This window comes from Chroicocephalus ridibundus, chromosome 8, assembly GCF_963924245.1.
Source record: "Chroicocephalus ridibundus chromosome 8, bChrRid1.1, whole genome shotgun sequence".
In the NCBI taxonomy this organism is placed as follows: domain Eukaryota; kingdom Metazoa; phylum Chordata; class Aves; order Charadriiformes; family Laridae; genus Chroicocephalus; species Chroicocephalus ridibundus.
The window spans coordinates 2,420,783-2,438,241 of record NC_086291.1 but is presented as its reverse complement, the minus strand read 5'-3'; the positions used below and the strand labels follow the sequence as shown (position 1 = coordinate 2,438,241).

At 40.4% G+C, this 17,459-nt stretch overlaps 2 protein-coding genes across 4 annotated transcripts in view; both read left to right on the top strand.

The window, feature by feature from the left end:
• Nucleotides 1-2,908, top strand: part of DNAJC6 (DnaJ heat shock protein family (Hsp40) member C6) — a 52,814-nt gene extending 49,906 nt beyond the window's left edge. For both annotated transcript variants that reach the window (XM_063344106.1, XM_063344105.1), the window contains one exon: nucleotides 655-2,908. In XM_063344106.1, coding sequence (XP_063200176.1) covers nucleotides 655-756 — 102 coding nt within the window. In that variant the 3' untranslated portion in view covers nucleotides 757-2,908. The remainder of the gene's footprint in view (nucleotides 1-654) is intronic.
• A 2,502-nt stretch (nucleotides 2,909-5,410) lies between these two features.
• LEPROT (leptin receptor overlapping transcript) lies at nucleotides 5,411-14,204 on the top strand. Of its 2 annotated transcripts, XM_063344383.1 has the most exons (6): nucleotides 5,411-5,493; nucleotides 5,721-5,796; nucleotides 6,612-6,798; nucleotides 8,035-8,169; nucleotides 11,958-11,988; nucleotides 12,560-14,204. In XM_063344383.1, the coding sequence occupies exons 1-4, from the start codon at nucleotides 5,478-5,480 to the stop codon at nucleotides 8,149-8,151; spliced, it is 396 nt and encodes a 131-aa protein (XP_063200453.1). In that variant the 5' UTR covers nucleotides 5,411-5,477; the 3' UTR covers nucleotides 8,152-8,169; nucleotides 11,958-11,988; nucleotides 12,560-14,204. The 2 variants fall into 2 exon arrangements, with proteins under 2 accessions (XP_063200453.1, XP_063200452.1); XM_063344382.1 differs by lacking the exons at nucleotides 11,958-11,988; nucleotides 12,560-14,204 and adding an exon at nucleotides 10,014-11,381.
• The last annotated feature ends 3,255 nt before the right edge of the window (nucleotides 14,205-17,459 follow it).

Here is a 17,459-nt window from a genome sequence, read left to right as displayed (position 1 = left end):
CTGGTGGTGAACAACAATCCAGAATATTGTGCCTGCTAAAGGAGTCGAGGGTGTGGTAAAGGCATATGAAAGGACAAGGGTCTTAACCTGATTCTTTCATTTTTAGATGTTTGATTTTTATCTGAATATCCAACTTGTGGCTTGTGGTCTTTCTGCTTACACTTGCCAACCAGAGTGCAATGATGCCATCTGGGAAACCTGATGGTGATGAGGCCTCCACTTTTAAGGAAATGGAGGCCCTGAGGGTTTTCGGGGCAGTGGGCAGGGCTTGAGAAAATGTGGGCTGCCCAGAGGCTTGAGGGAATTCTGCTTTTATTGAGGAACTGAGTTAGGTGGCAGACTTTTTTCCGTTCAGTGCAGGTAAAATGCCTCTTGCAAAGCCTAGGTTAGAACTTTTTGCCCATGGGACTGCAGTGCTTTATCACACTTGGGTAGTTAGCAGCCTGAGAAGCAGAGGAGTTAAAGAGACAAGAAATTCTTTACCTGTAAGCAAGGTAAGCAGCCCTCAACAGTAGCTTATTCTTGTCAAAGAATAAGGGAAAAGCATTTGTGGAAAGTGAATGACAACTGCTTGAGAACCTAGCTGCTCAAATGTCACTCTCTTTGTAGTCTGATTTGGTAGATGTGATATCCCTCTTTCTGTTTTTATTCCAGGCTACTGGGCAGCCATATGAACAATATGCAAAGATGATATTTATGGAGCTAAATGATGCCTGGTCAGAATTTGAAAACCAAGGACAAAAACCCTTGTATTAGGTACTTTCTCAGTCTCCACTACAGACCTGTGCTAGTGCTTATATAGTCTCTTGTCACAAACGTCACAGATCAACCAAACTCTGGCTGGAAATTCAGAAGTTCCAGAAAACTAAGAGCTTAATTATCACGAACAAGAGAGGTTTCCTTATACTTGTATCAAGAATCCTGAGCTCAGAGGAACTCTAGCCACTTGGCTTGCCAAATGAGAGCCATGGGGTTACAGTTTCTTGTAACTTTTATATTCTTCTTTGGATTCAAGTGGGGTGAGAGAGAACACACTCTGGGAAAAGGTGGAATTGTTCTGTCTCCAACACGGTGTAGCTGGTGAATTTCCTCCTTTTTTTTTTTGTGATGTGTGATCTGGCAACACTTCAGTTGGGTTCAATAACTGGTGGTGAAGCCCAGACTTCGATGTGCTTTCTTCCTAGGTTTGGATCAAACTTTATCAAATCTAAGTGCTCAGATGTGGTTTAGGCACACTTCTAACAGTCACCATTTGCTGCTTAATTGCTCATATAGTCTAGTATGCCTGAGTAGAGACAAAGCTGCATCCTGGGTTAGATGAGTGTGGCAGCTGACTGCTGCTTTACGCATTAATACTGTACTTCACCTCACAGTCCAGCAGTGAAATGTGCAGAAGAAATTCCTCAGCATTATGGAGCAAGCGTCTTTTAAAGCAAACAACAAGTAATTGATGTTAAACAGCACCTTGTTTGTTTGTTTGTTTGTTTGTTAAACAGCAGTTCTGGGGGAATGGGGAATTGGGGGGAAGGGTGAATTCATGTTTGTAGAAGTGAAGAATGAGCATGTCCTGTGTTTCCCATGAAGTTCTCATCAATAGCTTGAAACCATCGGGCGAAAGAAATATCAACAAACTAAAACTCTGCTGCAAAGTTTTAGAAACTTCCCAGTCTGTAGGTAACACTTCCCCTCCTGAGGATTCCGAAGACTTTTTCCAGCCCACTTGTATCACCTCTATGCCTTTATCAGCTCCAGAGCACTTGGCAAATGCTCTTGGCAGAATGCAACCTTTTCAGACCACGGTGTACAAGCTGTCATGTAGACATCTGTGGACCAGGTCTGATTTTTGAGGTAAACACAGTGCAAATCAATTATCTTAAAAGTTTATATTGGACCAAAGCAATAATATCACAAGGAAGTATCTCTGATGCTAAAGCCGAATCATCTTTCTTAGTTAAAAAGCAAGTTATGCTCTTCACCCCGAATTCTGGCATTCTCCTTTTGTAGAATAACTAAAACTAGTCGTTTATTTACCAACATGTTGTATCTGTATTTGAGCTCTGAAGGGGCAGGTATATTCAGAAGATGGGCAGGAAATCATTTGTATTTACTGCTTAAGGAACAGGTTGCTATCTGATGCAAGTCTTTAAAGCTGGTGGTTTTTAAAGACAATCCACTTGTTGTTGCACTTACATTTTCAAGTGGCAAAACCTTTACTGCAGAGAGAGTGTGTCAAAGTACATTGCTTTCTGTATAAAAGTCATCCTTTTGTTGTATTGGTCCATTATTTACTACCGTTAATTGAAAATGTGAAACCAACACATAGGTCTCCTTTTATATAAAAGACCTTGAGATAATAGTAACAAACTGGATGTTATTTATTAATGTTTTGATCCAGTATGTGCTTGTCTTATTTAAAGAGATAACTGGAATGTGAATCATGTTCCTGTGGTTTGTTGGTTTATTGTTTCTCATTCACAGTTGTAGATATTGTGACCTATGCCTATATAATAAAAAGGATCTCATTACTATAATGTACTTTTTTAATAATGAAAACTACATTAGCTTTGTATTGAGTTTGTCATGGCACATAACTCTGGATACTTGTATGTTCACAAAATACAAATCCATTATTAAACTTTATCTACCAAAAGAAACCCTACCCCACTTAAGCTTTGATTACTTCCATCCCTAAAGTTTTTATGGATGCATGAAAGTATTAGGACGTATGTATATCAAAATAGTTAACTAAAAAATTTTCTTGTCATATCTGGTAGTGACAGAGGTTATCCATGTTCAGGTTTACTGTTTGACTAAATTACTGTAATTTTTGTAAATACAGTATATACTCAATGAAATTGTGACTGGTCTGAAACATTTGTATATACATTAAAAAGCTCAAATTAACGTATTCAGGTATCTTTTGTGCTTGTGGGGGGGAAAAAACCTCTACCTTCTTACTTTAAACACAGTTCAGAGTAATGTGTTTGCAAATGCTGCATAAACAACATATCCATGTATTCTAATGGAAACTTCTTTTGTCTACGCTGTCTTACATGTATGACTAACACCTCTGTTGCTCTAGTGCAGGGTTGGGTGGGACCATAAGGTTACCATAAGGTAACCATAAATTACATGCTCTAGAGGCAACTATTTTTTTTTTTTTCTAGAGCTCTTATTTCCTCAAGAGTGAACAAGCTACATGAAAAAGCAAGTTCCCATTACTGCAAGCAGATTATAAGAACAGTAAGGGCTTCATTTAGACAACACTTGTAATGGGAGAAGGTGCAGCCTTTCATGCTTAAGAGAAAAGCCCTTCAGCTGAAACAGAAGATGGTAACTTGTCTAAACAATCAAAAGGTAGAAGCAAGTTAAGTCAGTATTGGAGATACAAAGCTCTTTACATTAGCAGCAGCTGTACCAAGATCATAGAATGGCTAGATCATCTCGTTCCACCCCCCCTGCCCTGGGCAGGGACACCTCCCACCAGCCCAGGTTGCTCCAAGCCCCGGCCAACCTGGCCTTGAACCCCTCCACGGATGGGGCAGCCACAGCTTCTCTGGGCAACCTGGGCCCAGGGGCTCACCACCCTCACAGAAAAGAATTTTTGCCTCACATCTCATCTCAGTCTCCCCTCTTTCAGTTTAAAGTGTTCTATCGCTATATGCTCTTGTAAAAAAAGTCCCTCCCCATCTTTTTTTGTAGGCCACCTTATAGACCCTTCGAGTACCTAAAGGTCTCCCTGAAGCTTTCTCTTCTCCATGCTGGACAACGCCAACTCTCTCAGCCTGTCCTCCCAGCAGAGAGGCTCCAGCCCTCCCAGCATCTCCGGGGCCTCCTCTGGCCCCGCTCCGACAGCTCCGTGTCCTTCTGCTGTTGGTGCCCCAGGGCTGGAGGCAGCGCTGCAGGGGGGTCTCCCAGAGCGGAGCAGAGGGGCAGAATTTCCCCTGGCCCTGCTGCCCACGCTGCTGGGGATGAGCCCAGGCTGCAGGGGGTTTCTGGGCTGCCAACGCATGTTGCCCACTCGTGTTGAGCTTCTCACCCACCAACACCCCCAAGCCCTTCTCCTCAGGGCTGCTCTCCATCCATTCTCCACCCAGCCTGGATTTGTGCTTGGGATTGCCCTGACCCACACGCAGGACCTTGCACTTGGCCTTGCTGGACTTCATGATGTTGGTATGGGCCCACTTCTCCAGCCTGTCCCGGTTCCTCTGGATGGCATCCCTTCCCTCCAGCGTGTTGACTGCTCCACACAACTTGGTGTCATCAGCAAACTTGCTGAGGGTACGCTCGGTCCTGCTGTCAGAGATGTAAGCTTGTATTAAAACTCCTAGGGAGTTTTTGCTTGTTGATGACAGCCAAAGGTTTTGCAGTGTGAGATCGTAGAGTGAAAGTGTCTCCATCTCATTTTCTGTTCATGGGGCCTCAAAATAAGCCCAGAAATGCTGAACTCCGTTGCTGCTCACAAGTTGTGACCAGACCACAAGGTTAACATCATACACCAGCTCACGTGATACTAGGCCGGTATCAATATTGCCTCTTTAAAGCAGTCATTAATGTCATGTGGTAATTCACAGGTTGTCGGTTTTCCCAAATGGAGACATTTTGAAAGCAGTTTGTCACTTGCTGTTCTCGTGTTATTGCGTTTCAGAGACCCAGAGCAGAGCAAGATGGCAAATATGGCACCAAACAAAATTTTCACTTGGAGCATTTATTTACCTAAGACTCCTGTTTTAATTAGGAGGCCATCCTGGCCTGTCGTCTGTCAGCTCTAAAGTAATTAAAATTAATCATGAAATTAAAAAAAATAATCTGTATTAGACGAGGTATGAAATAACAAGAAGGGCTGATAGGCTGAGCTGGGAGAGATCTAAAGAAAATCTTCCTAGGGAAGGTGTATCTGAAGTGTTTTGCAAAATTGCCCCCAAAAAGTCTATTCTTGGGACAAAAATGGGGTCCCCCCCAAAAAATCTAAGGTTTGAAAAATACTCCTCTAAAAAAAGACGTGCCCTTCTCAGTGCGGATTAGCAGAAGGGTGGCTGATGCACATGCTGAGATGGCACTGTATGAGACAAACAGGCGCCTGGGCCCATTTTTTGGGGTGAAAACAGGGGTTTTCAGAAGCAGCCTGCAAACTGGCTGCCACTGATGGGCGGGGGCTCTTTAAAATGGTGCTTATGTATTTAAATCATGCCTGTGCGCACGTATAGACAGGTATGTGCACACGTATATATTATATATAACGATGTATATGTATGTTTGTGGCTATATACGTTAAACACCCGCCCCGAGGCCTGACTGGAGGCCGCGAGGCCCTGCCCTGTAACCATGGCGACCGAATGAGGGCGGGGCCGCCGGGAGTCTCTCCTCATTGGCGGCCGCTCACGTGGTGCGGGAAAAGAGGGCGGGGTTAAGCGGCGGGGAGGCGGAAGTCGCGCGCCCGCCGCCACCTCAGCTCGGCGTCTCTCAGAGCTCCGAACATGGCGGGTATCAAAGGTACCGAGAGCTCCCGGCCCGCGGGCGGGAGAGCGGGCTCGGAGCTGCCGTGCGGCAGCTCCGAGCCCGCTCTCCCGCCCGCGCGCCGGGGCCCTCTTGAGGGAGCCGAGCGACCGGGTTGCGCTTCCGCTTTCCCCCGGCGTCGCCTCAGCGGGGGAGCGGGGAGGGGGTGAGCGGTAGCCGGTGAGGCGGCTGCCGCCTCACCGCCTTGCCTTGTGCCGTTGCAGCTCTCGTGGCGCTCTCCTTCAGCGGAGCCATCGGGCTGACGTTCCTCATGCTGGGCTGCGCCCTGGAGTACTACGGGTGAGCGGGCCGGCTTTGCTTCCAAAACTTCCCCTTCTTTATATCTGTTAACTGATGTGTTAATCTCGTTTGATTGAGCTGCGTGGCTCGAGTTATCTTCCAGCAGTCGCCCGCTTTCTGGTTCTTGACACATGGCAGTTTGTTGTGAATAAATTCCACCTCCTTAGCCAGTACTTGCATTTCCATTTAAAAAGTGACTGAAAACAGCTCCATCCTTTCTCAGGAAAAGCGGTGCCATCTTGCTAAACAGTCATTTTTAACCTCGTACAATTCTTTCTCTTACTTCCCTGTTTCTTTAAACAACTCTCCAACCACAAGACTCCAATTGGCATCTCTATTACACTTAAAAATCCGGGTGAGGCTAATAACAGCTTTCGCAGAGGTATGAGCATGCAAAGGTGTGCCTTCAAATCGGCTTTATACTCCAAGATCCCTCTAATTTGGGAAAGCTCTCAGTTCCCTTCCTGCTTGCGTGCTTTTCCTGTTCCCTGTGTGGTGACTGTCATTTTTGTGAGGCAGTGGTGTGAGTTGAATCAGCAAGCTGATGCAAATGTAAAATAAATTAACGCTTGGTCATGTGAGAGAGTGGATCCTGCGCTACATGAGGCTGTATGGGTGTTTGTGCCAGTATGCAGGGAAAGCGAGGTAGGATTGTCCCTTTGGGTGAAAGCTTGTGGTTAAATCACATAATCCACTTTTCAAACCATAAAGTAGGACTACAGCTATTGCAATTACTTTTTCTAAACTGAGATTTTTTTTTTTTTTGAAGCATCCAACTGAACCGATCTTGTGTTTTCTTTTTTCCCCTTCCCCAGTGTGTACTGGCCTCTGTTTGTCTTAATATTTTACTTCATTTGCCCCATTCCCCACTTCATTGCAAAAAGAGTAAGTGATGACAGTGATGCAGCCAGCAGTGCCTGCAGGGAACTGGCGTATTTCTTCACAACTGGAATTGTTGTTTCTGCCTTTGGATTTCCTATAATCCTCGCTCGGGTTGAAGCGGTAAGTTCTGTTTGCTAATTTATATTGTAAGACACCAGTTACTGAGTATAATCTTTAAGTGCACTGTTGCTGTTTGTAAATCTTGTCTTTAATTTGATTATTGTGATGTTTCTAGATTCTGATGAAATTAATCACTTTGCTGAAATTTTGTCTGCCTGTGCTGCATTTTGACCCGAACAAAGGACTTGCATGACTTTTATCTGGGGTGGTTTTTTCCAGCTTTGATTTGGTCCAATACAAGATATTATCTCCTCTTTCATCTCATGCCTCTCTGTCTCATCACCTTCTGCACCGCTCCTTGCACCACCTTCCTTATTTTTATCTCAGAATGTCTGCTTTTGCCATTTAGGATGCTGAAAACTCGGTGACTGGAGTGGATTATCAGTTAAAAGATAAAAAGCCAAACTTCCAGAGCCACCCTTCTGGTTTTCAGAGCATTTCCCAAGCTCATGCTTTGTCCCCTCAAAGTCTGAGGAAATGCTGCTAGCTTCTTTTCTCTTTGCTTTCTGAACTGCTCTTCTGTGGTGAGATTTTGTCACATTCGTTTGCAAGGCAAAGAATTCTTTTGTCCTGTCTCCCGAACTACCCGACGACGTTTTTGTGTGTTGCATAGTTTTTCCCCTTCGGTCTTTCAGTTTTGCTTAAAACTTGTGTGCTTAGTTTTAATTTTTTTGTAATGCGCAATTTCCCTGACACTGCAGTTTACTTTTGCAGTTGTGGACCTCACAGTAGGCAGAACCAGAAGTGGCCGCGAGGGGGAACTCCAATTCATAGCTATATCTTACTTGTCACTTATTTCAGTAAACTTAGTCGAGCAGATCGTTGAAGCAAGCTGTTTACTTTTAAGACCACGTACCGTTTTCCATGCTTGTTACTGGCATTTATTTGAAAGACGACCTTTTATTTTGTTGCATAGCAATTAAAGGTGAGCACTAGTTTCACCAGATTTTTTCTATGACTTAGGTATGTTTTACTGATTTGTATGGCAAGGTAAATTATTTTGTTTTAAAACATAGCATTATTAGCCTATCTGTTGAGGTGCTGTAGTAGTAATAGGAGTCGTTGCTAATTGAATAATTAGTCACATAAATGGAATTATTTATTGTTTGTCTTTTTTCTTTACGCTTTTAGCACCTTTCTGTAGTATTTAGTTTAGTTTATCTAATGCATATAAATAACTGGCCTGAACCTGTCTTATAAGAACTGCTTTGATTGTTTCATTTCCTTGCCTTTCAGATCAAATGGGGAGCCTGTGGTCTGGTGCTGGCTGGCAATGCAGTCATTTTCCTTACTATTTTAGGCTTTTTTCTTGTGTTTGGTAGAGGAGATGACTTTAGCTGGGAACAGTGGTAGGACATCGCTCTGAAGCTGGTAATATTTTACAGCATGTGTCACTATATGTATACTCTGTGTGTGTATATATTATAACATATGTGTGTGTGCCCGCTGAGATGTATGTATGTGCATATGCATGGAGTTTTACATTATCAGATCATAACTTGCTTTTTAAAAATGCATTTCAGCCAAAGGGAAAAGGCCCTTGTGACAGCCATCTTAACGTGTTCAGTAAAAGCTGGGATCACTCTTGCAAATTTGTCCACAAATAAGTTTACAAAACATAAGCTGTTTTACTCATTTTTTCACTATATGTGCATTAACTTTTGTTTTAATCACAGTAGCATCATTGATACATGTGATATTGGTCAGCATGCCTGTTGGCTTTTTTTAAGCATGTAGTCAAAAGGGGTCAATATAAAGATTATCCTACTTGATATTGTTCAACTTGATTGATCTGTCTGCTTTTCATTTGAATAATTGTAATTTTAGTGTATTTTCTTGATAACATAAAAACAAATGTGGGTTATGCCAACTCTTTTACTACTTAATGAAAGAAAAAGAAAATAACCCTGGTTAAAAATCCTTCTGCTTATGACGTTCATTTAAAAACTAATTCCTCTCCCCCCTCAAGATACTCAGGCTTTGTCCCTGTTCAACTTAACAACTGTGGATATATTTTGGAAATAATATACTTTAATGCCTCTTTAATGCTTAGAGCTGACATTACATTTCTTATGAAGAAACAAAAGAAGAAACTACACTCAGGACACTTACAATCACAATGTAGGATACAACTCTACTCTAATGTGTGAAATGCCTGAATTGCAAAGAAGTGAGTGTTCTGCTGGGTAGGACTCCTTACCTCCTCAATTCTCATTGCTTTTAAAACATACTTATTCAACTACTATTTTTTTATCTGTAAGAAGAGATTGTTATATTAAAACACTTATATTTTTAAATGGCATTATCCTAGTAAACATTCACATAATCACAATTATAAAAGGAAACTTTATTATTGTTTTAACTTGTTGAATCCTGCAAATTGTGGAGGTGTGTAGTTTTGTAAACAACCCTAACTCTAGATGACATCTCAGTAATCTGCAAAGAGGTGAAGGAGGAGACACCTTAGATTATTCTTTCATAGAAAAATGGACATAAAAGAGGTTTCTGATCTGTGAAGTAAAAAGCTGAATTCCTGCATAGGATACGTTTTACTACTGCAAGTTCTTTAGACTAGCAGATTGCAAGTGAGTATTTTATAGTTGTGTGAGTTAGGTGACAGCTGACTGTTATCACCCTGTATAGCTATGAGGGACATTGTATAAGGACGTAATAGAATCCACCCTACAAGATGTGGCAGCTTCACCAATGCAGTGTTTTTTGCCCCCTCAGTTGTGTGGAACTACTTATGTTCCTCTCCAAACTCTCTCAATACTTGTGTACTGCAAAAATGGTGTCCTGTGGATTGCTGTGCAGAGCAAAGGTTCACAAATTAATGAATGTTACATGAGCGCTCCAATACTGGGTCTTTTGTTCATTCTCAGTGCCCTAGAAGAAGGGTATGGAAATCATTCTGTGGTCCAAGTAATGTCATATCACTTACTTAGGAATGGAATATCATGTTTCAGAAAGGTTAATTAAATTTAAATTTAAACTTCAGATGTGTGTAAAGTGAACAGTTCAGTGCTGAGGAATGCTGAGTTAGCTGTATTTTATACTGAAGTGTGTCTAGGCTGGCATTCTTGTAAAAGAAGAATTAAAGTTAAATGATAGTTTTTTCTGGATGTTAATGCTTCCTCAAGGACATAGCAGGAATATACTTGTAAAGATGCTGTGCTTAAACAAGTTTTCTTACGGTGTCTCCTTCCTGACTTTAGGTGAAAGCTGTTGGAGCCTACTGATTTGTAAAGGACTACCATGGAAATTATTTGGTGTAATTATGAGCCAGGTTGTTTAGAGTAATCATAGTTTCCATGGATAAGTCTTGCTTTGATTTTTGAAGAAGTTGCTTTTTTTCCTATACCATGGCATTTTTCATTCAAGTTGGTGAAGTAAAACAGCAACAGTAACATACAACTTAAGTGCCTGATCCTGTAAATGCCTGAAGTCATTGCTAACAAGTCTATTTAATTCCTGCTAAAGTACTCGTGTGCTTGCAGGGTTGGGTTCTTGAGTATTTTTACTCCTTAGAATATGTGTGCCGAAGGCTGCAATAAAAGTCTACAAAACTACTCAAATACTGGTGAAATTTTGCTTTCAAGACACTGGCGTGTGAAAAACTGAAATTAATTTTTCTTTAAATTAGAGAATCATTATTTGTAGAATCTGTTCTAGATCTATTGGTAAATAACGTGCTTGTGGCAGATTGGGATACAGGCAGTAAACATAGGACAATCTAAAATGAGAAGGAGGACTAGAAAGTACAGTCTTGAAGAGAGGTTGCTGCTTTGACAGATTAATCTGTCGTGCTGCATTTCCTTTGATATTACTGTGGTTGGTGGGTACCTCATGAAATGGCAGGTAAATGTTGAATGGAGAAAGTCAATGCATTTTTTTTGTTTGCTTCTTTTAAAGCGGCAACATGCAGTAATCCTTAACGTGAACTTCATGCAGTTTTCACCATGGGCTTTTATTTTAAAATGTTTAACTTTAAAAATTGTGTTTAACAGCATTTAAATAACGGAAATCTTCCTTGACCTCTTTAAAAGTAAATTTGCTTGAAGGAGTCTTTGTTATCAAATAGTCAGGGTAAAAAAAAAAAAAAAATTAAAAAATTCAGTGCTTTTTTTTATCAAGAGCTTCACTCATTCACACAAACCTGGTGCTTTGATGGCCAGTACTGGGCATACTGTCACCATCTACCAGTTGTAATTTACTGTGGTTTCTCTGAAATTGTTTTCCTATATGGAAGTGAATACTATGTATCCAAAGTGCCTTAGTTTCAATACTGTGCTGATTTTGTGAATGCATATACATGGCAATATCACTATGTTTCATAATCAGGTGAAAATCTGTTACTGCATTTTTATAAAGCTTCCTTGTCAACTAATCATGTTTTCTGTAATTCGGAATGCAGTGCAGCTTTTGTAACTTTTGTAAACACTATTTTTATTTTCTGTGATTGCCAGGTTCTTGAGGTGATGAAGTATTAATACGCGGAAATTAAAACATACTCAATTTTTCTTTCTGAATAGTCTAATACAACTGACTTTTTGAATTGTCTAATAAACATATCTGATGCTTAAGTATTTGTCTGTCTTAAATTTCAAGAGGCAACAATAGACTTTTATGTGAGAGGAAAGATAAAACATATTCAGTGGTGCTTTCGTAATGGTATCAATAATACAATGAACATTTCAGAAGCCATGATCTAATTGCAATATGTGGAATTGCTGTTATGGCATGCATTAGAAGAATGAATTGTAGAGGCCGTGTTCAAATATGTGGGTAAATTATCATCACGTATCTCTTATGTACATGGTAAATCTGTGAGTTTTTTAAAGGCATTAAAAAAAAATGGTATGTAAGGTAGTACCTCACCTCTTCCACTTTCCTTGCTTCAAAAGAGTTTAGAGTAAGATACATCTGCTCTGTCAGCACTGATGGGCAGGGATGCAGAGGGCATCAAAGCTCTTTCTTTTCTAGGTCAGGACTCTGGTAGTTAAGTTGGTGAATATATTAAGTGGGTGATTTTGATCCCACCAGTGCTTGTGAAAGTGAAATCTGCTCAGTTATTTTAATCAATTTGTGAAAGCACCCACCATCAGGAGAAGGCAGCTGTAGCGTCTGGGTCCTGAATAGCTGATGCTTTCTGTTTACAGCAATGATGTGAGCATCTGAGCTTTGGAGAAGGTGAGTATACTTGCGCTTTCAATCAGTTAACTGCTGCCTTTGCCTTGTTTTGCAAAAAGGATGTTTGGGATTGCTGTTCTGTGCTGCCCATCCCAGCTCATGCCTTGCAAATAGAGTAGCTTCAGGCTTTAGGCTTGGTTCCTCAGCTCCCTTATTTAACCTGGTTCTGGTTTGCTAATGTTATCTGTATGTTATAACTGTTATTTATAAAATGGAAGAGAAGAGCTGGTCCCTGTCAACTTATACTTAGCTGGAGGAAAAAAATTAAATACGCGCAGGAGTCTTGCACTGGTTTTGTAGTCTGTGCAGTCCTTTAAGAAAGCCGGTAGCCTTCCTAACTAGTTATGACCTTGGGTAACTTTCTAAAAACTTGAAACAGACTTTAATCCCATAAAATGAACGTAAGCTCATTAATACCTGGGAGTTAACCAAACAAACTTGTCCTAGTAAGCCACATGTAGATTTTTATAGTTAAACTGAATTATGTAGAGCTCTAAAATGATCTCTCTAACCCTGATCTCAGTTGTTAACACAGCATGACTTTTAAGATACTGCATTGTTTACTCTGCAGGGATTGTTTCTCATCTATGATAATGGATGAAAAGACTATTTCATTAAGCTGGATGCACACCAGGTACTAACAACTAATTGATTTGTTTAAGTGATCCCTGCAAATACATGACCAGTATGTACTAGAGGGCTTTACAAGAAAGTGTCGCTTGATAAAACATGTAAGGAAGTGTTGACTGGTGAATTGTGATTAAACTTTAAAGATCAGCTGGACATTCTCAGAGAAATGTTTTCTCCAATCTTCTGTTCCTTTATTTATCCCTTGTTTTATTGTTTTGCTTTTGCTCTTTATGTTGAGGTTTATTTCAGCTGTGTCTCTGCTATTTTCAAAAATTGGTTACAGTTGTTTATGCCTCATGACTAGCACTTCAGCTGGAGGTACTTCGCTATTTTTTTGGAATTACTGCTTCCCATAGACTGGCTCTAGATTTTAACAAATATTCTGCGTGCTGCTTCTTTCTAATGGCTCATTTTAAATGAACTGGTTGATTGTTCCCTGCTTCCTCTCCTGTGAGGGTGATCACCCCTCGCCTGCCTGTGCAGATGGCTTGCTTCCTGCTGGCCCTCAACACTTTGAGGTCCTTATGGCCATCTATGAGGCAGATATTGCTGGGGAGAGCTCAGGGATTATAAAAACAGGCTATTCCCCCCCGAAGAAACTTAGATGATGGGGGGGGGGAGATTGTTTTCAAAGTGAGACTAAACCTATGGCTTTGTTTATTAAAGTCATTTATGTATAATGAACATAATTGTGCAAAACTGCTTGTGATACAGTCTTGCTTTGGAGTCTTTGCATGTAAGGAAGACTTATTCCTGTGAAACATGCTTATAACATTGTTGCCTATCAAAATGAAGAATTTAAAGTATGTAGTTACAGCAGTCCTCACAGGTGGTGTGATCTGAAACCCTGATATTTTCTTTGTTAGCTTTGCTTGCTAGCAGCTGAACTGGCATTCAGTGGTGGAAGTTGCCTGTGTTATACTGTATTTTTAATCGCATGTTTTCCCGGGGAATGCTTGTAAAATTAACTGCTCACTTTTGTGGAGTTTAAAAAAAACACCAAAACAAACATGCACATAAAAGATGACCAAAATTGCATTCAAGTGCAAGTTGTATGTAGTTCATTTGAAACCCTCAAGTGGAGAATAGAGTGCTGAGGCTCAAACAGAGCTGGAGGCAAAAAGGGATGTTGATGTCTCCTAGTAGGTCCAGGAGGTCAGGTAGGGCTACCGATGGCTGTGAATTTTGTTTTTATCACCTGCTTTGAGCTTCATTTTCCATCATACTGGCTAAGTTACTTTCATTTTCTTGGTCAATATGAATAAATGACAGATGCTGCTTGGATGTTTTTGTTTGCTTGAGGATCTGGGGAGAAGTTAAACAGTATTTATCGTGCTTTACAAAGCATATGCTTGGAATAAGAGGATTCATCATGACATTTATATGTTCTGCTTACCCTTTGTTGTGACTGTTTGATCTGGGCTTGTGATTTTGTTATTCATTTAATTCCTGCCTAAGACGGGTATTTCATAATATAATAGGAGGCTTTGTTACCAGTCTTCTGTCTTAAAAAAAAAAAAAAAGCCTTTACACAACATAGAAACAAAAGCTGCAATAGTTGTAGTTTACTGGCTACTGATCAAGCCCTCCCCTTTTGAAGCTGGTGGGACTTTGCTGTTGGGGTCAGTGGGGCGGGGAAGGAGGGATGAAGGAGGCCTAATCCCGTTAGATGCTGAATCCCTTCATGTCTGAGGGCAATCTGTGAGCGTGTTTATGAGTCACTTCTGTAGAACAGACTGCCCATCTTCTCCGAGTGTCTGTTTCTTCTGGCTTCACTACACAGGATATGGGGGGGATGTTGGCTACAAAGATCCATATGCCTGGATTTTAACAGAGGGCACTTTATTCCAGGAGAGGATTTAACAGCTTGTCCTTGTTTCTAGTAACATGGCTCAGCGTCACCCTGCATGGCCAATCTTTCTTTGATATTCTGTTTCTTTTTTTCTAACTAAATAAATGCTAATGACTGCCATGAGTCATTAGGATGTTTTAAACAACTCCGTGATGATAAAACAATTTCCCCTATAAGTCTTGAAAGAGAACTGCTCTTAGTTTAATTCTAAAATATTAAGAAATGTAGAATATTTCTCATAAATATTCTGCTAAGTAAGCTAAGTAAGTTTTAGCTTTTGAATCAGATAATACAAAATAACATACTTTACCCAGTCCAGAGCATGCTATTTCTTCTGTTCCTTCCTTCCAAGAAGATTGCATTCTTAACAAATATTTTGCTGTTTGTTTAAAATCTACAGCAGAAAATATATTAGTTTCCAATGATCTTTTAATGGCTAGACAGATCCTCATTAGAAACAATTTCAAAATGCAATGTCTTTCTGGTTGTGAGCAATGTGTAAATTTAATTAGGATTCAGCAAATATCCTCAGTTAGGATTCAGATTATTCAAACCCTTTTAGACACCTAACGATTGATGGCGGTGTCTCTTTGTCCCTCTCCTCTTTTGCAGTGGTTGCACCCCGTTGTTACTCTGGTTTCTTCACCTTGCTTTAGTCCTTTTCCCCCAGCCCTGCAAGGAGAGCACAGAAGATCCCAGCTCCAAGTAGGCGTTGAGCTGCAGCTCTGTCCTGGCTCCAGCTCTCATCCTAACTCTTGGCTTGCTCAGAAGGTCCCTTACCTAACCCTGGCCACCTAGGACATCCCCTCCCTGCTCATGTGTGCCTTTAGCTACAGTTCCATTAAAAACCAACCCAAACCAGCCCTCCCCCAACTGCTGGCAGCTCCAGGTTCTCCGGAATGAGAGAGTGAATGTTAAACTCCCACAGTCAGTAATTGCAACCAGTCTTTGCTTCCCTGCCCTGATGGGACTCAGCTATTGTCAGCTCCGGGTGTCACAAGAAGCTGAGCCAAAAGCAAGTCACACGTTCAAAACAACTTAACAAACAGTGGTTTATGGATAGTATGAACAAGATGGAAAGATGGGCAGGCAAGTGACAATTTAGAAAGAACGATGTCATAAAATACTAATTGGTTCTGGATGTGCATTGAAGGGTCTGACTTCCCATTTCTAGTTACTTAAAACTTTTTTTTAACAGAAAGATAAGTACATACATACTCGTTTATATATACTCCCATGCAGACTTTTGTAGGTATAATTTCCTTCTAAAACATAGAATACTGTGCATAATGACTCCAGGATGAGGAAAGAGTCCACTCTTTCACTATGACAAAACTCAGATTTGAACAGGGAACAAAATATCTGACTGAAAAATAAAACCGTAGTGTGTCCATTAAAAAGAAAAATCTGCTTTCCCTGCAGTAAGTCACCTGAAAGACAAAAAAAAAATCTTATGGAAGAACTTTTCTCTTGCAAGTCAGAGAATTGTCTGGGGATTGAATTGGACTAAATGATGGTGATAGATTGATGATTAACAAGTGAGAGGATCCCAGCATGAATAAGTCACTCCTGCTCTTCTCAGAGCTTGATTCAGCTCCTGTTGAAATCACTGGCTGTCAGGTTAGGCCTGAATTTTCCATTCCCTTAGTTAGCAGTACAGAGTTTGGTGCCTCCATAGTCCAATGTAATTTCAGTGGAAATATTCCCATTCAACTTAAAAGAAAGACTGTAGCTGAAGTAGATTAATGTCACCTGTGGTGGCTTTTGAGAAGGCAAAATGTGATGGTGTGCAGTGCAAATGAAAAGGGAGCGGTTCCTCAGGGGGCAGCTCCACGTGAGACCATCAGGAGCTGTGATGCTACAGTGGTACCTACAGGCAGGTTAAAGTCTACAGTTTTTCTTAAGATGCAATGGTGATATTTCTGATTTTTTTTTTTTAAAAAGTCACAGATGATTGTAATTGGGCTGTAATTTACTACCTGTCTTTAGTGGGGAGAAATACAGGAAATTCCTTGTACTAAACCTTAAAGGCTTTATTAATAATTTTTAAAAGAGTTTTAAAAGATAAACTTTTTCACTAGCTCTGATTTGGCATATTTGGATGTTTTTTAATGTTCTGTTTTAAATATAAACTCTTACTCATGTCCTAAGCTCTGTACAGAATGGAAGAATTTTTATTAAATATAAAAACCTAATGTCTGTTTTATAATTCTTGAAAGAATATGCTCCGGCAGTGGTTATGATTTATTGTCTTCCACTGTGTGAAGCTTGTTCAAAAATGGTTTCTCAAACTTTGTGGGCTGTAAGGTATTTTTAAAACATATACCTCTGATTTGGTATGGAAAATGGCCCAATTAATTTTAGTTTCATCTTCTGTTTACAGTGAATGCTTCTGACAAGTGATGAAAGTCATAGTTGATGACAGCACTGATGTCTGTGCATACTCCTTTTTCTTTAGCGACAAGAATAATTATACTGATAGACAGAAATAAACATAAAGTCAATTTTGGTGGATCATTTACAAATAGCTCCTGAACTTCCTGATTCTTTGTAAGAGGCTGTGTGTACATAAATCAAAGGGTAAAACCATCATTCTTCCATCTGTTTGTCTGACGTTTAAGTGCCCGTTTTTATTGTACACAACTCTTCTCAGTTATGGTGTAAGGTATTATAAGTTACTGAAGCTAATTGTATTCTCTTTGCTAAATCTCATCTGCAATGTGCAGGTAATGAGGAAGTCTGTAGGTAAACTCATTATGAGGGTCAATCAATACGTGTTTTCCTGTAGCGCTTTCAGTAATCACGTTAACTTGATAGCATTTCCCTGGCCTTCTGAAAACTTTTAAATCGCAGTAATAGGCCATTCGTTATTACTGTATTTTTATTTGGAGACTGAGTGTGGGAACAGGATTTAGGCTGTTTTGTTCCCATTTAAGCATCAAAACTTGCTCCCCAAAATGAAACCTTTTGACGTTAGTTTTATTACTCA

Bases quoted from the DNA above. Each gene is read 5' to 3' on its own strand.
- LEPROT (XM_063344383.1), top strand. The intron at 5,797-6,611 runs GTGAGCGGGCCG...CCCCTTCCCCAG, and splicing joins TGCGCCCTGGAGTACTACGG to TGTGTACTGGCCTCTGTTTG. The intron at 6,799-8,034 runs GTAAGTTCTGTT...CTTGCCTTTCAG, and splicing joins TCCTCGCTCGGGTTGAAGCG to ATCAAATGGGGAGCCTGTGG.